This window comes from Capra hircus, chromosome 8 (assembly GCF_001704415.2).
Source record: "Capra hircus breed San Clemente chromosome 8, ASM170441v1, whole genome shotgun sequence".
Lineage (NCBI taxonomy): Eukaryota > Metazoa > Chordata > Mammalia > Artiodactyla > Bovidae > Capra > Capra hircus.
The window spans coordinates 10499820-10526505 of record NC_030815.1 but is presented as its reverse complement, the minus strand read 5'-3'; the positions used below and the strand labels follow the sequence as shown (position 1 = coordinate 10526505).

The 26686-nt window shown below is 43.4% G+C and overlaps 1 protein-coding gene across 1 annotated transcript in view; it reads left to right on the top strand.

The window, feature by feature from the left end:
• Window positions 1-26686, top strand: part of ELP3 (elongator acetyltransferase complex subunit 3) — a 125124-nt gene that overhangs the window by 43512 nt on the left and 54926 nt on the right. The window contains exons 8-10 of the mRNA XM_005683552.3: window positions 2585-2746; window positions 6321-6447; window positions 19303-19496. Of these exons, the coding sequence (XP_005683609.1) occupies window positions 2585-2746; window positions 6321-6447; window positions 19303-19496 (483 nt within the window). The remainder of the gene's footprint in view (window positions 1-2584; window positions 2747-6320; window positions 6448-19302; window positions 19497-26686) is intronic.

The following is a 26686-nucleotide window of genomic DNA, read 5'->3' as shown; positions in this document are numbered from 1 at the left end:
AAGGACTTGGCGGTAAGTTATTGTTTGAGGACAAGGCTTGCCTCTGTGTCCTAAGCTATACTCTGATTACTTCTGAAGAGACCTTATCATCCTCGCAGCAGCCGCCTCTGCCAGTCTTGCTTGGGCCTGCGATGCCACGCGGCAGAGAGGGTCTGTGGATTTAGTTCTCGCTCCTGTAGACACGTCCCATCAGTGCGGTGGCCTGTCCTCTCGTTGTCCCGGGAATGCAAGGCACTATTGTGCTGCCAGGCTTGCTAACTTAATGGCATCCTTCTCGGAAATATTGTGGGTTTTGTTAAAAAAAAAAAAAAAAATCAGTTAATAGAGGGGTACAATTTTGGAATGTCTGACTGTAAGATGTCCTCACTTACTTTGTGAAATATATTCAGAGTTTTCTGCTTCATGGGTTTTTTTCAGTCAACCTTCATGCAGTATGCATTCTCCATACTCCATCAGTGTTTCAGTTTTTTTAAATGATGGTTTTCTCCAATCACGATAATTGATGTTTGAGTGTGAGTTACGTGTATCCTGTAGCAGTGTATACTTCTGTTCCTGCATGCCTTAGGACTCACTTATTAGAAAGGCCTGTGACTTTGTGGTCCGATTGTCTCAGATAAGCCAGTTGATTTAGTATCCTGTCAGAAGCAAGATTTTATAAGATCTGTGTCCTTTTTTGTCTTACGAGTCGTTGTTTAGTAACTGTGGACTAGTCGTTTCCCTTTAGTTCTTGCTGCCTTTGGTGATCCTATGTAAAACCTTAGGAATACAGTCATAGTGTGAAAGACTCGAGTCAGTTCTTCAGTTCAGTGATTCTTAACCACCTTAATAATTGTTATCAAATTAGACAAGTCAGTTTTATTGATGAATGAATGAATTTAAAAGAGAACAGCAGTTACAGAACTGTGGAAATTTTATGATTTTTCTTTTTCACAGCAAAAGCTGTGAACTTCTTTGGAAAGAAGGAAATGAAGTGCCAAATAAAGGCTTCCATCACCCTCCCTGAAGAATTAAGAAAGTTGTAGAAAGGCATTTGGAAGAATTATTTCATTCTAGAAATGAAAGTCACTCAATTCCACTCGTGTCCAACTCTATGCAACTCCATGGACTATACATGGAATTCTCCAGGCGAGAATACTGGAGTGGGTAGCCTTTCCCTTCTCCAGGGGATCTTCCCAATCCAGGGTTCAAACCCAGGTCTTCCGCATTGCAGGCAGATTCTTTACCAGCTGAGCCAAAAGGGAAGCCCAGAGTGGAAGAGGAGACAGATCTGATATCCCATGCTGAATTGTCCATGCAGTGTGATAGAGTGAAATAGACCAAGGATTTTTGACCTTGTCAAAATCCTACCTTCAAGTCCTGACTTAGATTTTATGAGCTCTGTTCTCGGATAAAGTGCCAAGCGAGGTGTTAGTCGCTCCACCTCCAACCCTGTGCGACCCAATGGACTGTAGCCCGCGAGGCTCCTCTGTCCATGGGATTCTCCAGGCAAGAATACTGGAGTGAGTAGCCATGCCCTCCTCCAGGGGATCGTCCCAACCCAGATCTCCCACGTTGCAGGCAGATGCTTTACCATCTGAACCACCAGGGAAGCCCTGGACAAAGTATTGGTTTGGCCAAAAAGTCCACTCAGGCTTTTCCATAAGCTGGCATGAAAAAACACAGACAAATTTTTAGGCCAACCCAATATTTGATCACATTAGGAGCTTCAGTTTCTTAGTCTGCAAAACGGGGATAATAAAACGCACGTCATAGAGCTGATGAGAGCGTTCACTGCACGTGGCGTGGTCAGTGCAGTGCTTGACCACAGTGGCCTCTGCAGCTAAGAGTGTCCTATTCCTGCACATCAGCATTCCCCTCAGTGGGTCATTTTCATTTTCCTGGGTTTCTGGCCACCATTAAGGCTATTAACTCAAAACAGCTTGAATCTCAAGTGGTACTCACCACTCTGATACCTGGTTTCAGTGAAAGAGAAAAATGACTTCTAATTTTGTAAGTCATTGCTGAGATTCAGAGGCTTGACAAGAAGATGTGTGTGTGTGTGTGTAAGACATTTCACCTGAATTATTCCTGTGATCATTATGATCATTATGCATACCCTTCCCTCCGCCTTCTTTTGTTTTCCTTCATTTAACATGACTCTAAAACATGGAGTAGGAAGTAAATGATGCAGACGGTTTTCACTTACATGAAAAATCGTTGCTAGGAACTGAAAATTAGGGTTTTCACAGTTGAAATCCCTGCTTTTCAAGGAGATTATGGCTGCCGTACACTGCAGGAACATGATGCTGATGGTGATGATGATAACCGTACGCTGTGTGCCAGCTCAGGCACGTCTGTCCCGTGAGGCGTAGCTGCTATTAGCCTCATTTTGCCGATGATGAAACCAAAGCACAAGCAGGTTAATCATGTTCCTGGTTGCATAGTTAAGAAGTAGCAGAACCAGGATTTGAACTCAGTCTGACCCGAGAGCCAGTGCTCTCAACCACTGGGTTAGATCTGGGAGGACAAAGGGAAGACATCCTCGAAATGAGAGCCAACGTCCTAAAGCTTTGGCAGGCTATTTACTTTTCTGTTTGCTCTATAGGTATTCTGAGAGAAGCCTCACAAAGTGCATTGGAATTACTATTGAGACCAGACCAGATTACTGCATGAAGCGGCATCTCAGTGACATGTTGACCTATGGCTGCACAAGGCTGGAGATTGGGGTGCAGAGTGTCTATGAGGATGTGGCCAGAGATACCAACCGGTAAGATGGTGCAGGCGATCTTGCCGGAGACTTCCTCTTCTCCCACCAAGCAGATCAATGTTCCATCTGAGAGGGAAGGGTCTAGGTGTTCCTCCTATTCATTTTTCTGTCCATGCCCTGAACCCCATTTCCTCCTTCCTTGACTTTCAGTCTTTCTGCACTGACTCTTTTCCAGTAGCCTGTATACATCGTCGTCATCTCTCTTCCTATTCATAAATAGCCTTTCCTGTACAGAAAGCAAAGGCAGGGCTCGAAGTCAATAGTTTAAAGCAGGAGAGAAGGCCAACGAGACTAGGAACAGAGAAAAGGGTTTGAACAAGAAGGAAGCCGGGGGACTTCCGTAGTGGTCCAGTGGTTGAGAATTCGCTTGTTAATGTGGGGGACACAGGTTTGATTGCTGGGTGATGGTCATCGTTAACTAAGACCCCACATGCTGCTGGGTAACCAAGCCTGTGTGCCACAATTACTGAGCCCATGCCCCTCAATCCATGCACCCACACATGTGCCTCAACTGGAGAGCCAGCACACTGCAAACTATAGAGCCCACGTGCCCTGGAGCCTGTGTACCGCAGCGAAGATTCCCTGTGCCACAACTGAGACCCAACACAGTCCATCAGTTTATAAACAAATAAGCCCAGGTGAGATCCAACAGATTAGTTTTTATGAAGCAGATGCCAACTGGCAGGGTACTGAAAGAAAGCCTGGTGAGATGATGGGTATGAACTTTGAGAAATTTGACAGTCTAAGGAAGGAAGAAGTAAGAGCTGAGATGAGCTGAGTAGAGCCAAGATGAAGTTCTTTGCCGTCCAGAAATAAAAGAAGGTTTCGAACCCCTGCCCCCTGCAGAGGAAACTGGAAGTCTGGCATGAAAAAACACAGACAGATTTTTAGGCCAACCCAATATTTGATCACATTAGGAGCTTCAGTTTCTTAAGCTGCAAAACGGAAGTCTTAAACCACTAGACCCCAGGAAAGTCCCCATATCTGCATTTTAGAAGGTTTTAGGAGTAGGTGTGTGTTGAGTAGGACCTCAAAGGCTACTTCACTTTAATAGGAGTTAGATAGACATGATGGAGGGTTGTGATTGGAGAAGGAAGTAAAGGGAAATCAGGGAAACTCATGGGTCAGCATCTGAGAAACAGCCAAGAAGAGTTCCAGGCTGAGGAAGGCGGATGCTTCCCTTAAGGTAATTTCTTGTTGTTGTTTAGTCGATATGTCATGCCTGACTCTCTGCGACCCCATAGACTGTAGCCCCTCCAGGCTTCTCTGTCCGTGAAATTTCTCAGGCGAGAATACTGGAGTGGGTTGCTATTTCATTCTCCAGGGAATATCCCCAACCCAGGAATCGAACCCACGCCTCCTGCACTGGCAACTAGATTCTTTACCACTGAGCCACCAGGGAAGCCCCTTTAAGGTAATAGAGATCTCCAAAATATTTTTGTGCACAGGAAGAGTCTGATGGATCTCAGGAGGGGAGCAACGTGAATAGGATGCAGTCTTGTTGGGGAAGGCTTGAGCCAGAAACGCTGGTAGGGCTGCTATTGTAATAACCAAGGCTGTGCTGGAAGGGTACCTCAGGGATGGAGTCTCTCGGAGGTCAGAGAAGCTTTCTGAAGAAAATGATGTGAAAGCTGAGACTCACAGCAAGAGTCTGAGTTAGTCAGGTGGGGAAGAGGAAGACTGTTTCAGGCTGAAAGAAACGTACAGGCAAGCTCCTGAGAGCAGAAGCACATCATGGCACGTTTAGGAATTTTGGAGTGATTTTGTTCGGTGGAGTGTGGAGCGTGAGGTGGGAGCGTGGTCAGAGGTGAGGCTGAAAGGGTCAGCAGAGGGACCAAAGCCTTCAAAGTTGGCCCAGTGGGCTTAGACTTTAATCCAAGGCCAGCTAAGTTGTGATCAAGGCATATCTGCATTTTATTTATTTATTTATGGCCACACCACATGGCGTGTGGGATCTTAAGTTCCCCTACCAGGGATCGGACCCCTGCCCCTTGCAGAGGAAACTGGAAGTCTTAAACCACTGGACCCCAGGGAAGTCCCCATATCCGTGTTTTAGAAACATCGCTTTTCAGGGATTGCAGTGTGAGTGTGGACTAAGAAGATGGAAGGAAGGCCAGTTCAGAGGCTGTTGCAGTAATTCAAGCAGGAGGTGATGTCCTGAAAAGCAGTGTATGGTGACCGAATGGGAATGAGGGTGAGAAAGAATGGGAAGGAGAGAGGCTGGGAGGCAAGATGAGTTTCATTGTGGAAAACGAGGCTTTAGACCCTTACATGCTGGTGGAGCAACCAATTGAAGGTTTGCTTTAGAGCCAGACTGTCCAGCAGAACATCCACGGTGACTGAAGTGTTCGGAACCCACATTGTCCACTGTGATAGCACAGCCAAGGAACTGGATTATTGATTTGGATCAGTTTCAAGGTAAACTTGGATAACCATGTGCGCCTCATGACTACAGTATTGTACAGAGCAGCAGTAGAGTAGTGGGTATTTGGGCGTGGTGTCAGGAGAGAGGCCTGACCCACCCATGGAAATTGAGAAGTCATTAGCAAAAAGAGATCAGAGAGTGAAGCCATGGAAATGAATAGGAACCTTCAGAGAGTGGGCTGGGGTCCAGTTTCTAAGAGTTTTTGGTGGTGGATGGGAAGGTCTTTCTGATGAGAGCCCTGTGGGCTTCAGTTTTTAATAGCCCCAAACTATTAAAAGGGCTTGCGTCTTACTTGAATGTAGTGCTAGACTATTAAGCTGACTTATCCAGCTGGCCCCAAATGATTATACTTTGTCACTCAATTATTCTTTCTTCTGACTAATACTTTTTTAAGGACCTGCCAGCCCACCAGCGTGAAATGTCCTTTGCATATTGGTGAATCTCTCTGTCTGTCTCTGCCCACCTTTCCCTTCTTCCCTTTCTTTCTCCCAATGATATTGTTTGTAATAAATATTTTTAAAACAAAGGGCATAGTAAGATCCTGTTCCTGTAAGGCTCTGAACTCACTATTCTTGTTTTTAATCTAGGTATTTATATTAGCAGACTTATTTTGGCCCATAATACTAAACCAGGTAATTTTAGTGTATATTAATTCTTGTTTCCTGATGGCTCCCTGATGTCAGTCGGTGAAGAATCCGCCTGCAATGCAGAAGACCCAGGTTCGATCCCTGGATTGAAAAGATCCCCTGGAGAAGGAAATGGCAACCCACTCCAGTATTCTTACCTGGAGAATCCCCTCGGATAGAGGAGCCTAGTGGGCTATAGTCCATGGGGTCACAAGAGTAGGACACAACGAAGCGATTAAACCACCACCATATTAATTCTTGTGACCTCAGTCACTTGCTGTCAGAACTTTGAGGAGGTGCATAAACGAATTTTTGAGAAATATCTTAGAAGTAAAATTATTTTTCTCCAGGCCTTCTTAGAAGCAGAGATGTAAAGATGACTTTCTAAGGTTTCCTTTCCCGCAGTCATATTCGTCATTCCAGAGCTCCGGCTACCTGTGTCAGACTTCGTTTCTCTCTGTTGCTGCTGCCCACCTTCTTGCCCGTTTATTTGTGTAACAGGTAGTGAATTTTCTTTCCTCAGGGGCCACACTGTGAAGGCAGTGTGCGAGTCCTTCCACCTGGCCAAAGATTCTGGCTTCAAAGTGGTGGCTCACATGATGCCTGATCTGCCGAACGTGGGGCTGGAGAGAGACATTGAACAGTTCACAGTAAGTGTTGACCCAAACCAAGCTGCTTGAGAATGCCTGTGCATTCTGCTGCTACCCGCTCTGCTTTTTTTTCTTTTTTCCTTTTTTAAACTTTTTATTTTGTGTTGGCGTATAGCCGATTAACAATGTTGAGATAGTTTCAGGTGGATAGCGCAGGGACTCGGCCATACGTATACATGTATCCAGTAAGTATAATTCTTCCATCTTTTGGGAACTGTGTTTTTGTTCTCTGACTGATTCCTCCACTGGACATGAATAGTTTTAATGTTAATGATATGAACTTTCTCGGCAATTTGTTAAAAAGACTTTCCCCACACTATTCTTGGTCTTTTACTTTTGTTTCTGTTGTGAAAGCTTTCCTGTTTACTTACTTATTTAGTGATTTCTTAAGATGCTTCTCAGCTTAGAACCGCCTTTCTCTTTCAGAATTTCCCTAAACAGTGAAAGAAACTATTCTGTTTTCTTCTAGCCTTTCTGTTCTTTGAATTTTAATACCTAACTCTGGGATTTGTTTGCTTTTTAAAAAAATAATGTATTAATTTATTTTTGGTGGCGCTGGGTGTTCATTGCTGCACTCAGGCTTTCTCTGGTGCGGTGAGGGGGGCTCCTCTTTGTTGTGATGCACGGGCTCTCATTGTGACGGCCTCTTGTATTGTGGAGCTCGGCTCTATAGGCTTGAGTAGTTGCATCTCACAAGCTCTAGAGCTTGGGCTTAGTAGTTGAGGTGCCCAGTCTCTAGTTGCCTGCAGTATGCGAAATCTTCTCTGACCAGGCACCAAACCATGTCCCCTGCATTGGCAGGTGGGTTCTTATCCACTGTACCCCAGGGAAAGCCTGTTTGTTTGTTTTTACTCTATCACGTGTTAGCTTTGTCCATGTTAGCTTCGTCTTGGGAAATGAGATTGGTCAAAACTCTTTCTCCCTTCAGATTCTCAAATAGGAAAGTGACATAGGGATATCCTTTTAGAGAAGAGGGTGAAAATGTTTATCAAGTTATTTCTTCAGCAAAAAGACTTTTATGTTCTGTTATTAGAACAGTGGAATTCACCATGACGTTCTTTCTTTCCTTTCAGAAAGTTTATTGTTTCCAAGCAAATGAAATACAACTAAAGGTCTGTTTTATAAGACAGCATTAATTCACAGATGTTACGAATTCCCTCATATTGACCTGTAATAGATTTTGAGTCATATCTTCCCCTCAGTAGTATTAGCTGGGTACTCAGACTATAAGCCTAAAAGGCACCTGAAACACACATTTCTTCAGCACAGCTTCTGGGCGGGCCAGTGGTATAGCCAGAGTTCATAACTTTAGGTGCCCTTGGGGAAAAAATATGTAAAGTAATAGCAAGTAACTGAGCAAATCACAATTTATTTTCTTAGTGTCTTTAAAATAAAGAATAGTTCAGAAATAACATTGCAAAGACAGCCCTCCATGTGAACAGATTTATCTTCTTGTTTACAATCTTTTCAAAGAAACCCACAGGGAATCTGAGTAGACTGTATGCCTGTTCTAACTGCATCCCAGCAAATGAATAACACAATAGAGCTAAAATGAGAAAAATCAGATTTCTCTCTAGAAAAAAAATCCTCTGAAAAAATCAATCTATAGATTACCGTAAATATTTTTACAAATCAATTTTTTAAAAAAGGTACCCTAATAGAATGGGGGGGAAAAAAATCTTGAACAAGCACTTCACGAATAAGATGTTCAGCTACTCAATAACTGTTCAAAAGTTCTCTAAGTCATTTATCTTCAAAGAAATGAAATTTAAAACTACAATGCACAGCTACTGTATACTCATCAGAGTAGTGAACATGGAAAAAGACAATATCAAGTGTTGGTAAGAGGGTGCAGCAACTGGAGCTCCCATTCACTGTTAGTGGGAATATAGACTGGTACATCAGATTAGAAAGCTGTTTGATAGCATCTACTAAACGCAAACATATGCATACTCCACGACCCAGCAATTCTACTTCCTCACGTTTACCCAGCAGAAATGCGCACATGTATTTATCAAAACGCAGTCACACATTACTGAGGGCAGTATCATCAGATTGAAAACACCCCAGGTGTCCATTAAAGTCGAATACATAAAAAAGTTGTGGTATATAGTCAAACAATGAAATACATAAAGCAATAAGACTAAATTAATTATGGCTTCATGCAACAACGTGGCTGATTCTATTCAACATAATATTGAGCAAAGGAAACCAGATCCAAAAGACAACGTAACATAGAATTGTATTAATGTGAGGTTCAGAAGCTCTGGGTGGAATTGTAACTGGAAACGGACATGTGGTAGGCTTCTGAGGTTTTGATAATGTGCCTTTTCTTAACTTGAGCATCTGGGTGCTGGTTACATGATTTGGAAAAATCTGTCTTCAAGAGGGAAGGGACATATGTATACCTATGGCTGATTCATGTTGACATATGGCAGAAACGAACACAATATTGTAAAGCAGTTATCCTTCAATTAAATGTTTAAAAATCTATCAAGATGTACACTTATGATTTGAGTACTTTTCCATACTAAGATATGTTTCAATAAAAGGTTTACTAATTAAAAAAAAAAAAACTAGGTTTTGTCTAGGAAATCTTGTTTTCTAGAGATTTTCTGAACTAGCAGGCAGCATATTTTACACTTTAAAAACTTTCTCCTCTACTTTCATTGTCACATTAGCAGCCCACAGATAGTTCCCTTAATATGTTTTATCCATTGGAAGCGTTGCTAAGTAAGGGGTCTACTTGTAATAATTGTAGAAGTCTATAAAATGTTACCACTCTGGAGGACAAGGCAGCCTTGCCTGGTACATAAATAAAGCATCCACAGCCACTGCGGTATTGCAGCCATAGTATCTCTAGGGCTGTGTGCTGTGCACCTTAGTTATGCATTGGCTTGGCTCTCACACCTTGTTACTTAGGTTAATTCTGAGTCACTAAGAGCAGAAGTGGTCATTTGCATCTGTTCGTTGTAGATTCATACTCTTACCTAGTGATAGGTGCAGAGCTGGTCAAAGCTGTGTGTGATAAATAGCATTTACTTATATTGTCCAGTAACTCAAATTTCCTTTTGGAATGAAGTTTTCTTTTTCCTTATAAAGCTGAAAATCCATCTGTTGATGGAGAATGTTTAACATCTTTGGACTTTATCCTCCAAGCATTAACTTCACCCTTTCCACCTGTCCTCAGATAGGACTACAAAATGTTGTATCATTTATTACTCATAATAACTTTTAGCTGTTTCGGTCTTTTATTCTTTTAAAATTAGACTGCTTTTGGATATGCAAGCTCAGAATGCTGAAAATGCTAAGAAAGTGTTGGTTTCTCTTGAGAAATTTATCTCCAGAACCTTCTGTCAGTCATGGGAAGTCTTTCAAAGTCCATCCATGTTTGCCCACCTTTTTGACTCTCAGGAGTTACCCGTAGCCCCACTGAGCTGTTTTTCCCAAAAACGAACTGATCAAGTTACAGTTTGGCAGGTCCTGCACTGCCAACACAGATATACACATACACCCAGCCTTTCCTCAAACATTGTAATATACTTGCTAATCTCCAAATCCAAAGGCCACTTCTCTGCTGACATTTTATCCAGCCTTACCATTTGTTAATGTTAGAAACTATCTCCAGGGATTTCCCTGGTGGTCCAGTGGTTCGAATCCACCTCCCAGTGCAGGGAAGGATCTACCTTCCCTGGTCGGGGAAGGTGGATCCCTCGGGACTATCTCCAGTCTTAAATTCTCGCCTCCCTGGCTTTCGTGGCTCTGCCGCCTCCTGGTTCCCTTTTTACCTCTAGGACTTTCTTTTCTGCTAGGTCTTCTTTTTCTCCTCACTGCATAAATGTCGCTTCTGTCTTTTGCTCTCTTCTATATATGTGTGTCTTTCTTCTGTTGTCCTGATTTTACCACTTAACACTTCAACGAATCTCATTTTCTCTGCAGTCTTAAGCCTCAGCTCTTAAGTCCAATTGCTGAATACTCCTCACCAGGCACCAGAGGCCTTACGCGCACTTCAGACATAATGCATCCAATATGGACATACTTCTGCATTCCCCAGTGGTCTCCTCCTCTTCTCTTTCCTGTACTATTTGTGGCCCCACCATCCACATACTCTCCCAAGCTAGACATTTCGGAATCATTCAGGAGGAAGTAGAAAATATTTGGACTCCAGAGCCAGACTAGGGCGAGCTTGAATCCTGGCCCCACCACTTGGTAGCAAACTGTTTGAACTGCTTTGTTCCTCAGTTTCCCCATCTTTAAAATGGGGCGGCTGTGAAGATGGGCAGAGAGAATGCATACTTAGAAAAATGCCTGGCACAGAGCGAGTGCTCATACACCTTTGCTGCTGCTGCTCCTATTACGGTTCCCTGTACTAATCCAAGAGGTCTAATCCAACGGGAGGTCCTCTCTGTTACTCCCTCTGAAGAGCTTTTAAAGCTGTCCCCTCCTCTTCACCCGCACCTCCATAGCTTCATGCTTTCGTCAGCTCCCTGCAAAGGCAGACAGCTTCTTATCTAAACCACCAGCCATGTTCTCGTCTAATGTATCATTCACATCGCCAGCAGAATGATGTTTATTAATTTTTAAGTTTATAAAATAAGTAGAATTAATAAACTATTATTAAATAGTATCTGAGAATCCAGTACCTCCTAAGGGGGTCATATCGAAATGCAGTAGTCCTCTGCCACTCTCAACTGTTGCAGCCTAGTGGTGGGGGCGGGGGCCCTAATATTTACCTCTGTTTCCCTCTTCCGTGTTTGGATTGCTTTTTCCCGAGCATCAGTAGAAAGGATCTCTTGTCCTACTGTCGTCGTTCAGTCGCTCGGTTGTGTCTGACTCTCTGCCACCCCATGGACTATAGCACACTGTGCTTCCCTGTCCATCACCAAGTCCTGGAGTTTGCTCAGACTCATGTCCACTGAGTCGGTGATGCCATCCAACCATCTCATCCTCTGTCATCCCCTTCTCCTCCTGCCCTCAGTCTTTCCCAGCATCAGGGTCTTTTCCAGTGAATTGGCACTTCACATCAGGGCCAAAGTATTGGAGCTTCAGCTTTAGCATCAGACCTTCCAGGTAGTCCAAGTATTGAAGCTTCAGCATCAGTCCTTTAGGATTGACCAGTTTGATGCCCTGGCTATCCATGGGACTCTCAGGTGTCTTCTCTAGCGCCACAGTTTGAAAGAATCAGTTCTTTGGTGCTCAGCCTTCTTTATGGTCCAACTCTCACATCCATACATGACTACTAGAAAAACTTTAGTTTTGACTATATGGACCTTTGCCAGTAAAGTAATGTCTCTGCTTTCTTTCTTTCTTTTTTTTTTTTAATTTAAATTTATTTATTTTAATTGGAGGCTGATTACTTTACAATATTGTATTGGTTTTGCCATACATCAACATGAATCTGCCACGGGTGTACACGTGTTCCCCATCCTGAACCCCCCGCCCACCTCCCTCCCTGTACCATCCCTCTGGGTTGTCCCAGTGCACCAGCCCCGAGCATCCTGTATCCTGCATCGAACCTAGACTGGTGATTCATTTCGTATATGATATTATACATGTTTCAATGCCATTCTCCCAAATCATCCCACCCTCGCCCTCTCCCACAGAGTCCAAAAGACTGTTCTATACATCTGTGTCTCTTTTGCTGTCTCACATACAGGGTTATCGTTACCATCTTTCTAAATTCCACATATATGCGTTAGTATACTGTATTGGTGTTTTTCTGTCTGGCTTACTTCGCCCTGAATAATAGGCTCCAGTTTCATCCATCTCGTTAGAACTGATTCAAATGTATTCTTTTTAATGGCTGAGTAATACTCCATTGTGTATATGTACCACAGCTTTCTTATCCATTCATCTGCTGATGGACATCTAGGTTGCTTCCATGTCCTGGCTATTATAAACAGTGCTGCAATGAACATTGGGGTACACGTGTCTCTTTCAATTCTGGTTTCCTCGGTGTGTATGCCCTTCAGTGGGATTGCTGGGTCATAAGGCAGTTCTGTGTCCAGTTCTATTTAAGGAATCTCCACACTGTTCTCCATAGTGGCTGTACTAGTTTGCATTCCCACCAACAGTGTAAGAGGGTTCCCTTTTCTCCACACCCTCTCCAGCATTTATTGCTTGTAGACTTTTGGATCGCAGCCATTCTGACTGGTGTGAAAAGGTACCTCATCTGCTTTCTAATATGCTGTCTAGGTTGGTCATAGCTCTTCTTCCAAGAAGCAAGTATCTTTTAATTTTATGCCTGCAGTCAACATCTGCAGTGATTTTGGAGAAAATAAAGTCTGTCACTGTCTCCATTTTTTCCCCATCTATTTGCCATGAAGTGATGAAACAAGACACCATGATCTTAGTTATTTGAATGTTGAGTTTTAAGCCAGCTTTTTCTCTCTCCTCTTTCACTTTCATCAAGAGGCCCTTTAGTTCCTCTTCATTTTCTGCCATTAGGGTGGTGTCATCTGCATATCTGAAGGTTATTGATATTTCTCCTAGCAATCTTGATTCCGATTTGTGATTCATCCATCCTGGCATTTTGCATGATGTACTCTGCATAGGAGTTAATAACCAAGATGATAATATACAGCCTTGACATACTCCTTTCCTAATTTGGATCCAGTCCATTGTTCCATGTCTAGTTGTAACTGTTGCTTCTTGACCTGCCTGCAGGTTTCTCAGGAGGCAGGTAAGGTGGTCTGTCTGGTATTCCCATCTGTTTAAGAACTTTCCACAGTTTGTTGTGATCCACACAGTCAAAGGGTTTAGTGTAGTCAGTAAAGCCGAGGTAGATGTTTTTCTGGAATTCTGTCATTTTTCTATGATCCAATGGATGACGGCAATTTCATCTGTGGTTCCTCTGCCTTTTCTAAACCCAGTTTGTACATCCGGAAGTTCTTGGTTCACGTACTGTTAAAGCCTAGCTTGAAGGACTTTGAGCATTACCTTCCTAGAGTGTGAAATGAGTGCATCTATACAGTAGTTTGAACATTTTTTGGCATTGCCCTTCTTTGGGATTGGAATGAAAACTGACCTTTTCCAGTCCTGTGGCCACTGCTGAGTGTTCCAGATTTGCTGGTGTATTGAGTGAAGCACTTTAACAGCATCATCTTTTAGGATTTGAAATGACTCAGCTAGAATTCCATCACCTCCACTAGCTTTGTTCGTAGTAATGCTTCCTAAGGTGTCGGGGTCCAGCCCCAGTGGATCCAGGGTAATTTGAAGGGGAGACGGCGTCGGCGATTAGGAAAGAACTATTTATTTAGAGATATAAAGAGAGATTAAGAAAGAATAATGTAGTGGAGAAAATAATAGGGAAAAGAGGCTGTATTCCTTGGTTTACACAAGAAGCCAATAAAGTCTCAAGACAAGAGACTTGCACCATCTGTGTAGGCCACAGGTGCCCTCCCGGTCTCCCGAAGGAGTGGAGACGCAAAAGCGCCTCCCCGTTCAGGTCTTAGAAACCCAGGCAAAATTAGTAGACACGGTGAGCCTTTGTGTTCCAGGCGGGAACTCAGCCTGAAAAGGAGAATGAGAGAAAAGACAAAACAGGGAGACCAGTCTTTCCAGGAACTGATCCAACTCTTTATTTTTCAGGGCAGCTTTTATGCTTTAGGTTGTACATAGAGATGAATGGAGAATACAAAGTCATGCAGGGTCAGTAGTCCTGACCTTTGTTGAGACCAGACGCTTCTTTATACATACATACAAAGGTCTTAGGTGGTTTTACATCATCTTCTGGCCAGGGGGCCTGCTAACATTTTATGACCCTTTTTTTATGATAACGGTCAGTCAACCAGAAAACTTATTTTTTCCAGAGGTGATTTTTCTTAAACCAGGCGCCACCCTCCGAAGGCACCAGATAAAGTTGCATTCCTATAGGGCAAAGGTTCAATGGACTATAATCAAGAAAAGAGTTTACTAGCCTAAGGTCTAATGTGATTAATATCAAAGATTATTACTTACTTTTCCCATCATACACCAGTTATATCAATTAATGTATATGAGGGACAAGGGATATGGAGACTTAGCAGCAAATATTGGCTCAACAATGAAGCCCTCCACCGGTATATTTCTAAAAACCCACTAATACTACACTAATAATTTCTAACTTCTCAAAAGACTCTGTATTTAGAAAGTTCAGAACATCTGGTGCCTCTCACGGTTGGGAGGCTATGAACAATTACGTGTGGTTTTAAGAGGCTGGACAAACTTGTCAGGCAGGCTAGAGAGCCATCAGAAGAGTTTTTGGACTGAAACACTCTTGTTACGCCCAGGAAACTTATAAACTGGAGCTCCAAGTTAACTCCTTTCGGAAGAAGGTGGTGGGGGACAGCCCCCCTGTAATGTCAAAAGAGTAGGTGGAAAGCATAATGCAGTAAGGCAGACAGACTCTGGTTTTGGGGGTAGATGCTCGAAAAAGTCCAGGGGTACCCCTGAGGCCTGATCCCGCCTTTGCGTTTGTCAGGCCCCTTTCCTCATGACCTTTGCCACAGGTGGGATTCCCCATGCTGGCTCCCAGCACTAAGGCCCACTTGACCACATTCCAGGATGTCTGGCTCTTAGTGGGTGACCACACATCATGGTTATCCGGGTCATGAAGACTTGTTTTGTATAGTTCTGTGTATTCTTGCCACCTCTTACTTAATCTCTTCTGCTTCTGTTAGATCCTTACCATTGCCCTCCTTTATTGTGCCCATCTTTGCATGAAAAGTTCCCTTTCCCAATTTGGAATCAGTCCATTGTTCCATGTATTACTGTTACGAGAGTTAAAGAGTTCATGATTTTAACTCTCCTCCCGTTCTCTCAATATTGTAGCTCACTATTTTAGTTATGTTAGTAGTCAATGTTTGCATTACAGTTCTTACATAAATTATTATTATTCAGATGGATCCAAGTAATATACCCTGTACTTAGTCTCTCAGTCTTGTCCAACTCTGTGACCCCATGGAGCGTAGCCTGCCAGGCTCCCCTGTCAATGGAATTTCCCAGTCAAGAATACTAGAGTGGGTCGCCATTTCCTTCTCCAAGGGATCTTCCCTGCCAGGGATCAAACTCGCATCTCCTGTGTCTCCTGCATTGCAGATGGATTCTTTACTCACTGAGCCATCAGGGAAGCCAGTATATCATACTTTCTTTTCTTAAGTAACTTTTTGTTTTTCTTCCAGTTAACTATAAAATCATCTCTTTTTTTTTTCTTTTATCTTGCATATTAGTTCTCCAAGTTCCTGTAACCCTCAAATGTGCCTGTTCAGTGTTAAAGCCCCTCTGTCACTGGCCAACCCTGTCAGATACTCTAAGTTCCATTTTTAGACTGAAGATATAACTCTTGGACCTGTAACCTTCCAGCTCCAACCTGGACTGGCGATTCTCTGTCTAGTTCACAGGTGTCTTCCTTAGGGCTCCTCTTCCGACTCTCTACAGTCAGAACCTTTGTTTTAGAAACCAAATTAATCCTTTTTATTGGTTTATTCCTTTACTTGGGCTTCCTTGATGGCTCAGATGATAAAGAATCTCCCTGCAATGCGGGAGACCCAGGTCTGCTCCCTGGGTTGGAAGATCCCCTGGAGCAGAAAATGGCAACCCTCTCCAGTATCCTTGCCTGGAGAATCCCCATGGACAGAGGAGCCTGGAGGGCTACAGTTCATGGGGTTGCAAAGAGGCAGGCACAACTGAACAACTAACACTTCACACTTCAACACTTCCTTTACGAAAACACATTCTCCAGCAGCTTCCTAAGAAAGGATTCATCATGGAAAGTAAGCCTTTTACATGTTCAGGAATGTCTCTGTTCTGTCTTCCACCTTTGCACTTAACAGAATTCTATAAAGCCATTTTCCCTCCTGTTTTTCTTTTTTAAAACATTACGCCGTTGTCTTGTAGCTCTTCTAGTGCTGCTAAGAAGCACATTGTCATTCTTATTCCTGATACTGTATTCCTTATTCCTTAAAAACTACAATATATATAACCTGGGTTTTTTTCACTCTGGAGAAAGTGATGTATCACAGTGGTGTATCTTAAGAGAGTTTTAAAAAAATTAATCCTGCTATATTTTGATCCACTCTTACCATCTGAGAAATTTCTTTGGACTATGGGCTACTTTTTCCTGTTTCATTCTCTGTGTCCTGTTTCTAAAACTTGTATTAGAAATGTTGGATCTCCCGGGTTGATTATCTGATATTCTTAACTTTTCTGTTTTTGTCTTTTTTTTTCCCCGCTTTCTTATTATTTTCTCACTTCATCTTTCAACTTTTCTACTAGATGTTTTTGTTATAGTTTTAATTTCCAAGAGTTCTTTCTTATATTCTTATTGTTCAGTTCTCTAGCATCCTCTTGTTTTCTGTGTGTCTGCGTGTCTGTGTGTGTTTGCTCAGTCATGTCCAACTCTTTGTGGCCCCCTGGACTGTAGCACTCCAGGCTCCTCTGTTCATGGAATTTTCCAGGCAAAAATACTGGAGTAGGTTGTCATTTCCTTCTCTAGGGGATCTTCCTGACCCAGGGATCAAACAGACCCACATGTCTTGCGTCTCCTACATTGGCAAGTTCTTTGCCACCTGGGAAGCCCTTTATGGATGTACTAGATCTCTCTCTAAAGGAATTAATAGTTTGTTTTTCTAAGGTTTATTTTTCCTTCATGTGATGCCTCTGTTTCCTCCAAGCTCCTCTGTTTCTTTTTGTTTGGTCTACCGTTCCTGTTTGAGACTTCCCCCCAGGTATCTGGTAATCGTCAGCCAAATGGTAATGCTCTAAAGGTGAGGAGCTGAAAAACCAGATCACAAACTCTCCGTGGCTTGTTGATGGTATACCTCACAGTAATCAGCCTTCCTTTCTTTAGGGGATTCCCAAATGTCAGTACCCTGAACTCTTATTTAGGACCATTTATTTAATCCAGAGACAAACTCTCCAGCTTGCTCTTGGGGGCTGTGGGGGATGTGTGTGTAGGTCACAGCAAACTGGTTACTGGTGTCCAGGGAGCAGGGTGGGGCCCACCATTTACCATGCTGGCTTTCACTTAATCTCCTTGTTTTCAAGCTCTGATCCTCACTCACATCTTCTTTTGCACCTGGCTTCTCAGAGTCCTGCAGCTTTCTAGTTTCTCCAGGGAGCAAACGGGCAGGTGACTGCCTGTAGAAGGACTCAGAGATTAGGGGAATTAGAGATAAGTCTGTGAAGAGACTTTGATCCAGTGCTGTCTCCCCTCCTGCCTGGTGCCTGCTGTTTCTGATTTACGTGCCTTCCTGGGACTCTGGTGTGACTGAGCTGCCCTTTCATCCGTATCCTCCTTCGCAGATAGTTTGTCTGCAGTTTTCTGCATTTGCCAATCTTCCATCTTCTGTCTTCCAGAAACTTACTGCCATTGCTTATTGCTCCTCCTCTCTCGTCTGATGTTCCTTTTGCTCCTCTGAGTTTATGCTTTTAAAAAAATTATTTCCCGTTATTTTAGTGTGATTTTGGAAGGAAAGGAAATAAACACATATTTCAATTCTCTGTTTAACCAGAAATCCTGCACCAATTCCATCTATCATCATTCTTATGAAAGGATTATATCAGCCCTTATATCTCCTAAATTTATTAGGCAAGTAGCCAGAAGTACTTTGCTGAAATCCTATGTTCCCCATATGGATGCAGACTAGGTGGAGAGTGACTTGCATACATACTCTTTGTGGATGGCTATAGAATATTTATTAAAGACTGGATGACTCTAAAATATAAATGTTACAGGGAAAATTACACGCAGTTACAGCAGACTGTCCCTCAGAGCCAATGGTACACAAAGATTACAGCATTTAAGATGATACTAGGAATCAATGAGAGAGATCGAAAACTCAGTAGTTATATCTCTTTGGAAAGCAAGTTACACAATGGAAAGCTCTGGAGTAATAACAGCACAAGATAGAAAGCATTTACTCCATTCACAAGATACAGTACTCTGGCCATTTAGATACTAATGCCAGGTCGGGGTGAGAGGGAACTATATGAATCCACTTTAATTCCTCCATCACATGTCAAGTGGAATCTAGATAAGAGCAGATTTGCGGTGCAAAATCATAGAAAGGAGAAGGCTTGATGTCTCCTTGCTTTATCCCAAGTAAAGAAATAAGCCAGCTGGGGTGATACAATGCAGGAAATGACTGTGTCAAAAGAGATGAATTAGCTGTATCGCTCAGCTTCCAGGTGACAAATGGACTGTGTGTGTCTTCTGGGTTAGGAATGGCACCCGTTGGCCTGAGAGCAACACAGTCATACCCAGGGGTCGGCATACTTTCTCTGCAGAGGGCCACACAGGAAACATTGTAGGTCTTGCAGCCCAGATAATCATCTATGTCACTTTTAAAAGTCACTTTTAAATATATTTCATTATTAAAGGAGGATACGGTCCGGAGGTGAAGGCAGGCATCAGATAAATCGTCAGTGTGATGATGTTAAGAAAGCAATAATAACAGAATTCCCCTCCTCCAAAAAAATTTAAGTGAAGCAACTTGTATTTGAAGGTCAGTGAGACCTCGTTGAAGAACTGGCATTCAAGCTGAAACCTAAAGGTGAGCTAGATGAAGAAAACCTGATAAGATTTCCAGGCAGAGGGAATGGCCTTTGCCACGGCGGGAAGGCAAGGTGGGGAGGCTGGCAGGGACGCCACAGCAGTGGCCAGGAGCTGGGTCAGCCGGGGCTCGGGCATCCAGCACCCAAGTGTCTTGCTCCCGTGAGACTATAAAAACAGTGAGTTTCTGTTCTGTCTCCCCTCGCTTGATGGAAAGTAGTCTAGGGACCAGGCAGGTGGTGTGAGAGAAGTTGGCCCCGGATGGAAGCTTCACCACGGGTAATCTCCATGTAACTAATGGGGCTCATCTTCTCTCTCCACAGGAGTTTTTCGAGAACCCAGCTTTCCGTCCTGACGGTTTGAAACTCTACCCGACCCTGGTGATTCGTGGGACAGGGCTCTATGAGCTGTGGAAGTCAGGAAGATACAAGAGTTACTCCCCGAGCGACCTGATCGAATTGGTAGCCCGGATCCTGGCCCTCGTGCCCCCGTGGACTCGAGTGTACCGCGTGCAGAGGTAGTGTGTTACCTTACATGCCAGCCGTCATTGGTGACGACGCGTCTGTCTATCCACACTTTCTAATGAGAACAGTGTCATTGAAAATTGATGGGTTTGAATTTTTTTCATTACAAATGGGACTCCAGGAACGCGCTCCGTAGACAGAGGGCCTGGGAACAAATGGGACACCGGGAATGCTCTCTGTGTATAGAGGGGTTGAGGATGAGACGTGTCCAGGCTGCTTTGCTAGTGTCACGAGTGTCCATGTGCTCACTCCTCCACTCATTCATGAGCCAGGAGGTGGACGGAGGGTGATGGTCAGCAGTGTGGTGCTGGGTGGCAGGAGCCTGTGATCTCAGTCTGCGTTTCCTCTTCCGGATCTGCTCCAACCCAGACCCTGTACTGACTGTGAGAGGACACACTATGGCCATGTGTGTTTTACCCCTGTTCTAGAGCCTCTGAAAGAGTAGCAACAGGCATTCTTCACTGATACTGATGTAAGTATGGAGAGTGACCTATTCCTGTTGGCATGAAGGAAATCATCTGAACTGTGTTTTCTAGGAGAGAGAATCTGAGATCTCGTTTACAATCATGGTTTTTGTGTTTTCTTCTTGTCTGTGCTCTGAGGCATGCGGGATCTTAGTTCCCTGATCGGGGATCAGAACGATGCCCCCTGCAGTGGAAGTTTAGTTCAGTTCACTCACTCAGTCGTGTCCGACTCTTTGCGACCCCATGGACTGCAGCACACCAGGCCTCCCTATCCATGACTAACTTCCTAGAGCTTGTTCAAACTCATGTCCATCGAGTTGGTGATGCCATCCAACCATCTCATCCTCTGTTGTCCCCCTCTCCTCCCGCCTTCAATCTTTCCCAGGATCAGGGTCTTTTCCTATGAGTCAGTTCTTCACATCAGGTGGCCAAAGTATTGGAGTTTCAGCTTCAACATCAGTCTTTCCAATGAATATTCAGGACTGATTTTCTTTAGGATTGACTGGTTTGATCTCCTTGCAGTCCAAGGGATTCTAAAGAGTCTTCTCCAACACCACAGTTCAAAAGCATCTAATTCTTTGGCGTTCAGCTTTCTTTATAGTCCAACTCTCACATCTATACATGACCACTGGAAAAACCATAGCCTTGACTAGACTGACCTTTGTTGGCAAAGTAGTGTCTCTGCTTTTTAATATGCTGTCTAGGTGGGTCATAGCTTTTCTTCCAAGGAGCGAAAGTGTCTTTTAATTTCATGGCTGCAGTCACCATCTTCAGTGATGCTGGAGCCCCCCAAAAATAAAGTCTCTCGCTCTTTGCATTGTTTCCCCATCTATTTGCCATGAAGTGATGGGACCAGATGCCATGATCTTAGTTTTCTGAATGTTGAGTTTTAAGTCAGCTTTTTCACTCTCCTCTTTTACTTTCATCAAGAGGCTCTTTAGTTCTTCTTCAATTTTTGCCATTAGGGTGGTGTCATCTGCATATCTGAGGTTATTGATATTTTTCCTGGCAATCTTGATTCCAGCTTGTGCTTTATCAAGCATGGCATTTCGCATGATGTACTCTGCATATAAGTTAAATAAGCAGGGTGACAATATACAGCCTTCACATGCTCCTTTCCCAATTTGGAACCAGTCTGTTGTTCCATGTCCAGTTCTAACTGTTGCTTCCTGACCTGCATACAGATTTCTCAAGAGGCAGGTACGGTGGTCTGGTATTCCCATCTCTTTTAAGAATTTTCCACAGTTTGTTGTGATCCACACAGTCAAATCTTTAACATAGTCGATGAAGCATGAGTAGATGTTTTTCTGAAACTCTCTTGCTTTTTCGATGATCCAGCAGATGCTGGCAATTTGATCTCTGGTTCCTGCCTTTTCTAAATCCAGCTTGAACATCTGGAAGTTCACAGTTCATGTACTATTGAAGCCTGGCTTGGAGAATTTTGAGCATTACTTTACTAGCATGTGAGATGAGTGCAATTGTGTGGTAGTTTGAACATTCTTTGGCATTGCCCTTCTTTGGGATTGGAATGAAAACTGACCTTTTCCAGTCCTGTGGCCACTGCTGAGTTTTCCAAAGTTGCTGGCATATTGAGTGCAGCACTTTCACAGCATCATCTTTTAGGATTTGAAATAGCTCAACTGGAATTCCATCACCTCCACTAGCTTTGTTCATAGTGATGCTTCCTAAGGCCCACTTAACTTCACTTTCTAGGATGTCTGGCTCTAGGTGAGTGATCACACCATTGTGCTTATCTGGGTCGTGAAGATCTTTTTTGTATATTTCTTCTGTGTATGCTTCTTTATATCTTCTGCTTCCGTTAGGTCCATACCATTTCTGTCCTTTATTGTGCCCATCTTTGCATGAAATGTTCCCTTGGTAGCTCTCATTTTCTTAAGAGATCTCTAGTCTTTCCCATTCTATTGTTTTCTTCTATTTCTTTGCATTGATCACTGAGGAAGACTTTCTTATCTTTCCTTGCTATTCTTTGGAACTCTGCATTCAATTGGGTATATCTTTCCTTTTCTCCTTTGCCTTCTGCTTCTCTTCTTTACTCAGCTATGTGTAAGGCCTCCTCAGACAACCAGTTTGCCTTTTTGCATTTCTTTTTCTTGGGAATAGTCTTGATCACTGCCTCCAGTACAGTGTCACAAACCTCTGTCCATAGTTTTTCAGGCACTCTATCATATCTAATCCCTTAAATGTGTTTATTACTTCCACTGTATAATCATAAGGGATTTGATTTAAGGTCATACCTGAATGGTCCAGTGGTTTTCTCTATGTTCTTCAATTTAAGTCTGAATTTGGCAATAAGGAGTTCATGATCTAAGACACAGTCATCTCCTAGTCTTGTTTTTGCTGATTGTATAGAGCTTCTCCATCTTTGGCTGCAACGGATATAATCAGTCTGATTTCGGTACTGACCGTCCAGTAATGTCCATTTGTCTTCTCCAAGAGTCTTCTGTCCAAGAGTCTGCTGTTGTGTTGTTGGAAGAAAGTATTTGCTATGACCAGTGCATTCTCTTGGCAAAACTCAGTTAGTCCTTGTTCTGCTTCATTTTGTTCCAAGGCCTAATTTGCCTGTTACTCCAGGTATCTCTTGACTTCCTACTTTTGCATTCCAGTCCCCTATAATGAAAAGGACATCTTTTTTGGGTGTTAGTTCTAGAAGGTTTTGTAGGTCCTCATAGAACCGTCCAACTTTAGCTTCTTCAGCATTACTGGTTGGAGCATAGACTTGGATTACTGTCATCTTGAATGGTTTGCCTTGCCTCTGACAAACAGATCATTCTGTCATTTTTGAGACTGCATCCAAGTACTGCATTTTGGACTCTTTTGTTGACTATGAGGGCTACTCCATTTCTTCTAAGGGATTCTTGCCCACAGTAGTAGATATAATGGTCATCTGAGTTAAATCCACCCATTCAAGTCCATTTTAGTTCGCTGATTCCTAAAGTGTTGATGTTCACTCTTGCCATCTCCTGTTTGACCACTTGCAATTTACCTTGATTCATGGACCTAACCTTCCAGGTTCCTATGCAATATTGTTCTTTACAGCATTGGATTTTACTTCAATCACCAGTCACATCCACAACTGAGTGTTGTTTTTGCTTCAGTTCCATCTCTTAATTTTTTCTGGAGTTATTTCTCCTTTCTTCTCCAGTAGCATATTGGGCACCTACTGACCTAGGGAGTTTATCTTTCAGTGTCCTGTCTTTTTGCCTTTTCATACTGTTCATGGGGTTCTTAAGGCAAGAATACTGAAGTGGTTTGCCATTCCCTTCTCCAGTGGACCACGTTTTGTTAGAACTCTCCACCATGACCCGCCTGTCTTGGGTGGCCCTAGTTTCATTGAGTTAGACGAGGCTGTGGTCCATGTGATCAGTTTGGTTAGTTTTCTGTGATTGTGGTTTTCAGTCTGTCTGCCCTCTGATGGATAAGAATAAGAGGCTTATGGAAGCTTCCTGATGGGAGAGACTGACTGAGGGGAAAGCTGGATCTTGTTCTGATGGCCATGCTCAGTAAATCTTTAATCCAATTTTCTGTTGACGGGCGGGGCTGTGTTCCCTCCCTGTTGTTTGACCTGAGACCAAACTATGGTGGAGGTAATGAAGATAATGACGACCTCCTTCAAAAGGTCCCCTGGACACACTGCCACACTCAGTGCCCCCGACCCTGCAGCAGGCCACCGCTGACCCATGCCTCTGCCAGAGACTCCTGGACGCTCACAGGCAAGTCTGGGTCAGTCTCTTGTGGTCACTGCTCCTTTCTCCTGGGTCCTGGTGTGCACAAGGTTCTGCTTGTGTCCTCCAAGAGTCTGTTTCCCCAGTCCTGTGCAAGTTCTGGCGGCTCTGTGGTGGGGTTAATGGTGACCTCCTCCAAGAGGGCTTATGCCATACCCAAGTCTGCAGGCCACTGCTGACCTGTATTTCCTCAGGAGACACTTAAACACTCACAGGCAGGTCTGGCTCAGTCTCTGTGGGGCCTCCTGGTGCACACAAGGTTTTGTTTGAGCCCTTGGAGCATCTATGATGGGTATGGGGTTTGTTTCTAAATGCAATTTTGCCCCTCCTGCCATCTTGCTGGGGCTTCTCCTTTTGCCCTTGGACGTGGGGTATTATCTCTTTTTGGTGGGATCCAACATTGTCCTGTCAACGGTTGTTCAGCAGCGAGTTGTAATTTTGGAGTTTTTGAAGGAGAGGATGAGCACATGTCCTTCTCTGCCATCTTGCAGATACACTGTAGTGGGAGAGTGGAGCGCTAACCACTGGACGCTCAGGGAAGGTCCACCCCCACCTTTTTTTCCTAACTAGAAACGTAACACTGAAGATAAAATTTTAAAGCCATAAAGTTACCTACTTACTACAATCCTGACAAAGCCATTCCTGCATTTCCTGGTTGTTAAGGCACATTTCCACCACCCTGGTCAAAACCACCCAGATTCTAATATTACCAGTAAAAGGCCAAATGGGGTTAACAAATGGATGTCCTGTCAGCTATCCTGTGGCTAGTACTCTGCTGAGCACAAAGACTGTGCTACTCATAACATACAGCAGAACTGTCAACTATGGGAAAATCATCAAGGATGTAAAATAATGGATTTGCTTAAAGGTCAAAGGGTGTTTGGGCTTCCTGGGTGACTCGGTGGTAAAGGATCCACCTGCCAATGCAGGACACACAGGTTTGATCCCTGGTTTGGGAAGATCCTCTGAAGTAGGAAATGGCAGCCTACTCCAGTATCCTTGCCTGGAGAATCCCATGGGCAGAGGCGCCTGATGGGCTACAGTCCATGGGGTCGCAAAGAATCAGACATGACTGAGCAACTAAACAAGAACAACATCAAAGAATGTTTACACATTTCTGCCACAACATGTTGATTTCTTAAATTTTTATAATTGTTGGCCCACCATAAGCACCAAAATTGCTTAATGATTTTTTTAAGTACAGTTAAAAATACAAAGGAGAAGGACTTCCTCGGTGGTCCAGTGGTTAAGACTCTGTGCTCCCAATGCCAGTCTCCATGCTCCATGACCCTAAGTTCGAATCCTGGTTAGGGAACTTGGATCCTGCATGCTGTATGATGTAACCATAAATAAATAAATATACAATTTCTTTTTTAAAAAATTACTAAGGAGATAGTGATGAGAAAATTCAGTTATCACAATAATTTGCATTCTCTTCCTTCTCTTTCACCTTTCTGGAACAATTCAGCCTAAGAGACATTAGGAGGTACTGAGCCATGCAGGCGTCCGCATGGAGATCTAGGGAGCAGTGGGACCCAGAGCTCGGGGAGGAGGGTGTTCTTGTGGAGGAGTCAGTTGCGGGGTTCAGGCTGGAGCAGCCCAGATGTGAGGGGGGACATTCTTGCTGATGCCTGCCCTTGGCACTATTTGTCAGCAGGGCAAGGAGAGTGTGTCCAGGGGATCCAGAGATGAGGACAGAAAGAAAGGGTCAGTAACATGCAGGAGGTGGATCTAGTAGGTATACAATATTAAGGGTAATGGAGCTGGGTTTTTGTTATCTGAAAAGGGAGTATGTCATTGTTGTGCAGGTGCTAAGTAATGCCCGACTCTTTGTGACCCCATGGACTGTAGCCCTCCAGGCTGCTCTGTCCATGGGATTCTCCAGGCAAGCATACTGCCATTCCCTTCTGCAGGGGATCTTCCCAACCCAGGGATCAAGCCTGCTTTGGCAGGCAGGTTCTTTACCATTGAGCCATCAGGGAAGCCTGAAAATGGAACTACAAATATGAAAAAGGAAAAAATTAGAATATACCACATGGTGCTCTGGAATAGGGGATACTGGTGTGAACTTGTGGTTTTCAACCTGATGGTAGCTATAGAAATAATTGTAACAAACGATAACAAATACAGTATGTGTGTGTGGACATGTCCTGTTCACAGTCTATTTAAGGGCATGGTTTTTGTGATTCTGGGCTGCTTGTTGGTGAGGTGGCTATTTGAAATGGCCTCTAAACATAGTACTGAAGTGTTGTATAGTGTCCTGCATGCAAGCAGGCTATAACTGTGCCTGATGGAGAAAATACCTATGTCAGATTAACTTCATTCAGACATGAGCTATTTGAGGCATGAGTTCAATGTTAATGAAGCATCTCTCCATCTATTAAGAGAAAGAGAGAGTGCAAGACCGTAAATAGAAACACAGATTATTTAAAAGTCATGTTTGATCAGCTGATGGGAATGCTGGGACCAGAGGCTCACAGGAAGCTGGGATGGAGTCTAGGATTAGACAGTACTAAAGCGCCACTGTAGTCTCTGGATTTTGGTGGTTGTATTATGGTTACAGAAAAGAATATCCTTGTTGTAGTCTGAAGCGACTTAGCAGCAGCAGCAGGAGATACTTAAGAGTATTCTGGGGGGCCATTGGGACATCTTGTTCCCAATTTACTTTCAAATACTTGAGGAATATAGTTATTGGTACCACACTTGGGAATTTTTCTGTGACTTTGAGATTGTTTCCAAAAAAAATAAATATGGTAGAAAACAAAGATGCAGTAAGTAGTGTTAACAACAGCGAAAGAAAAGTTTCCATTGCATTTAACTGACTGGCGCCACCAGAGGAAAGCGGATACACTACTTCTCAGCAGTCAAGCAAGGCAACAGGTATTACAGAACAGACATTTCCCAGCCATGGCCACCTGTTTGCTTTTTCTTTTTTTTTTTTTTTAGCCAAGAGTAACAAGGCATAGCATGGGAAAT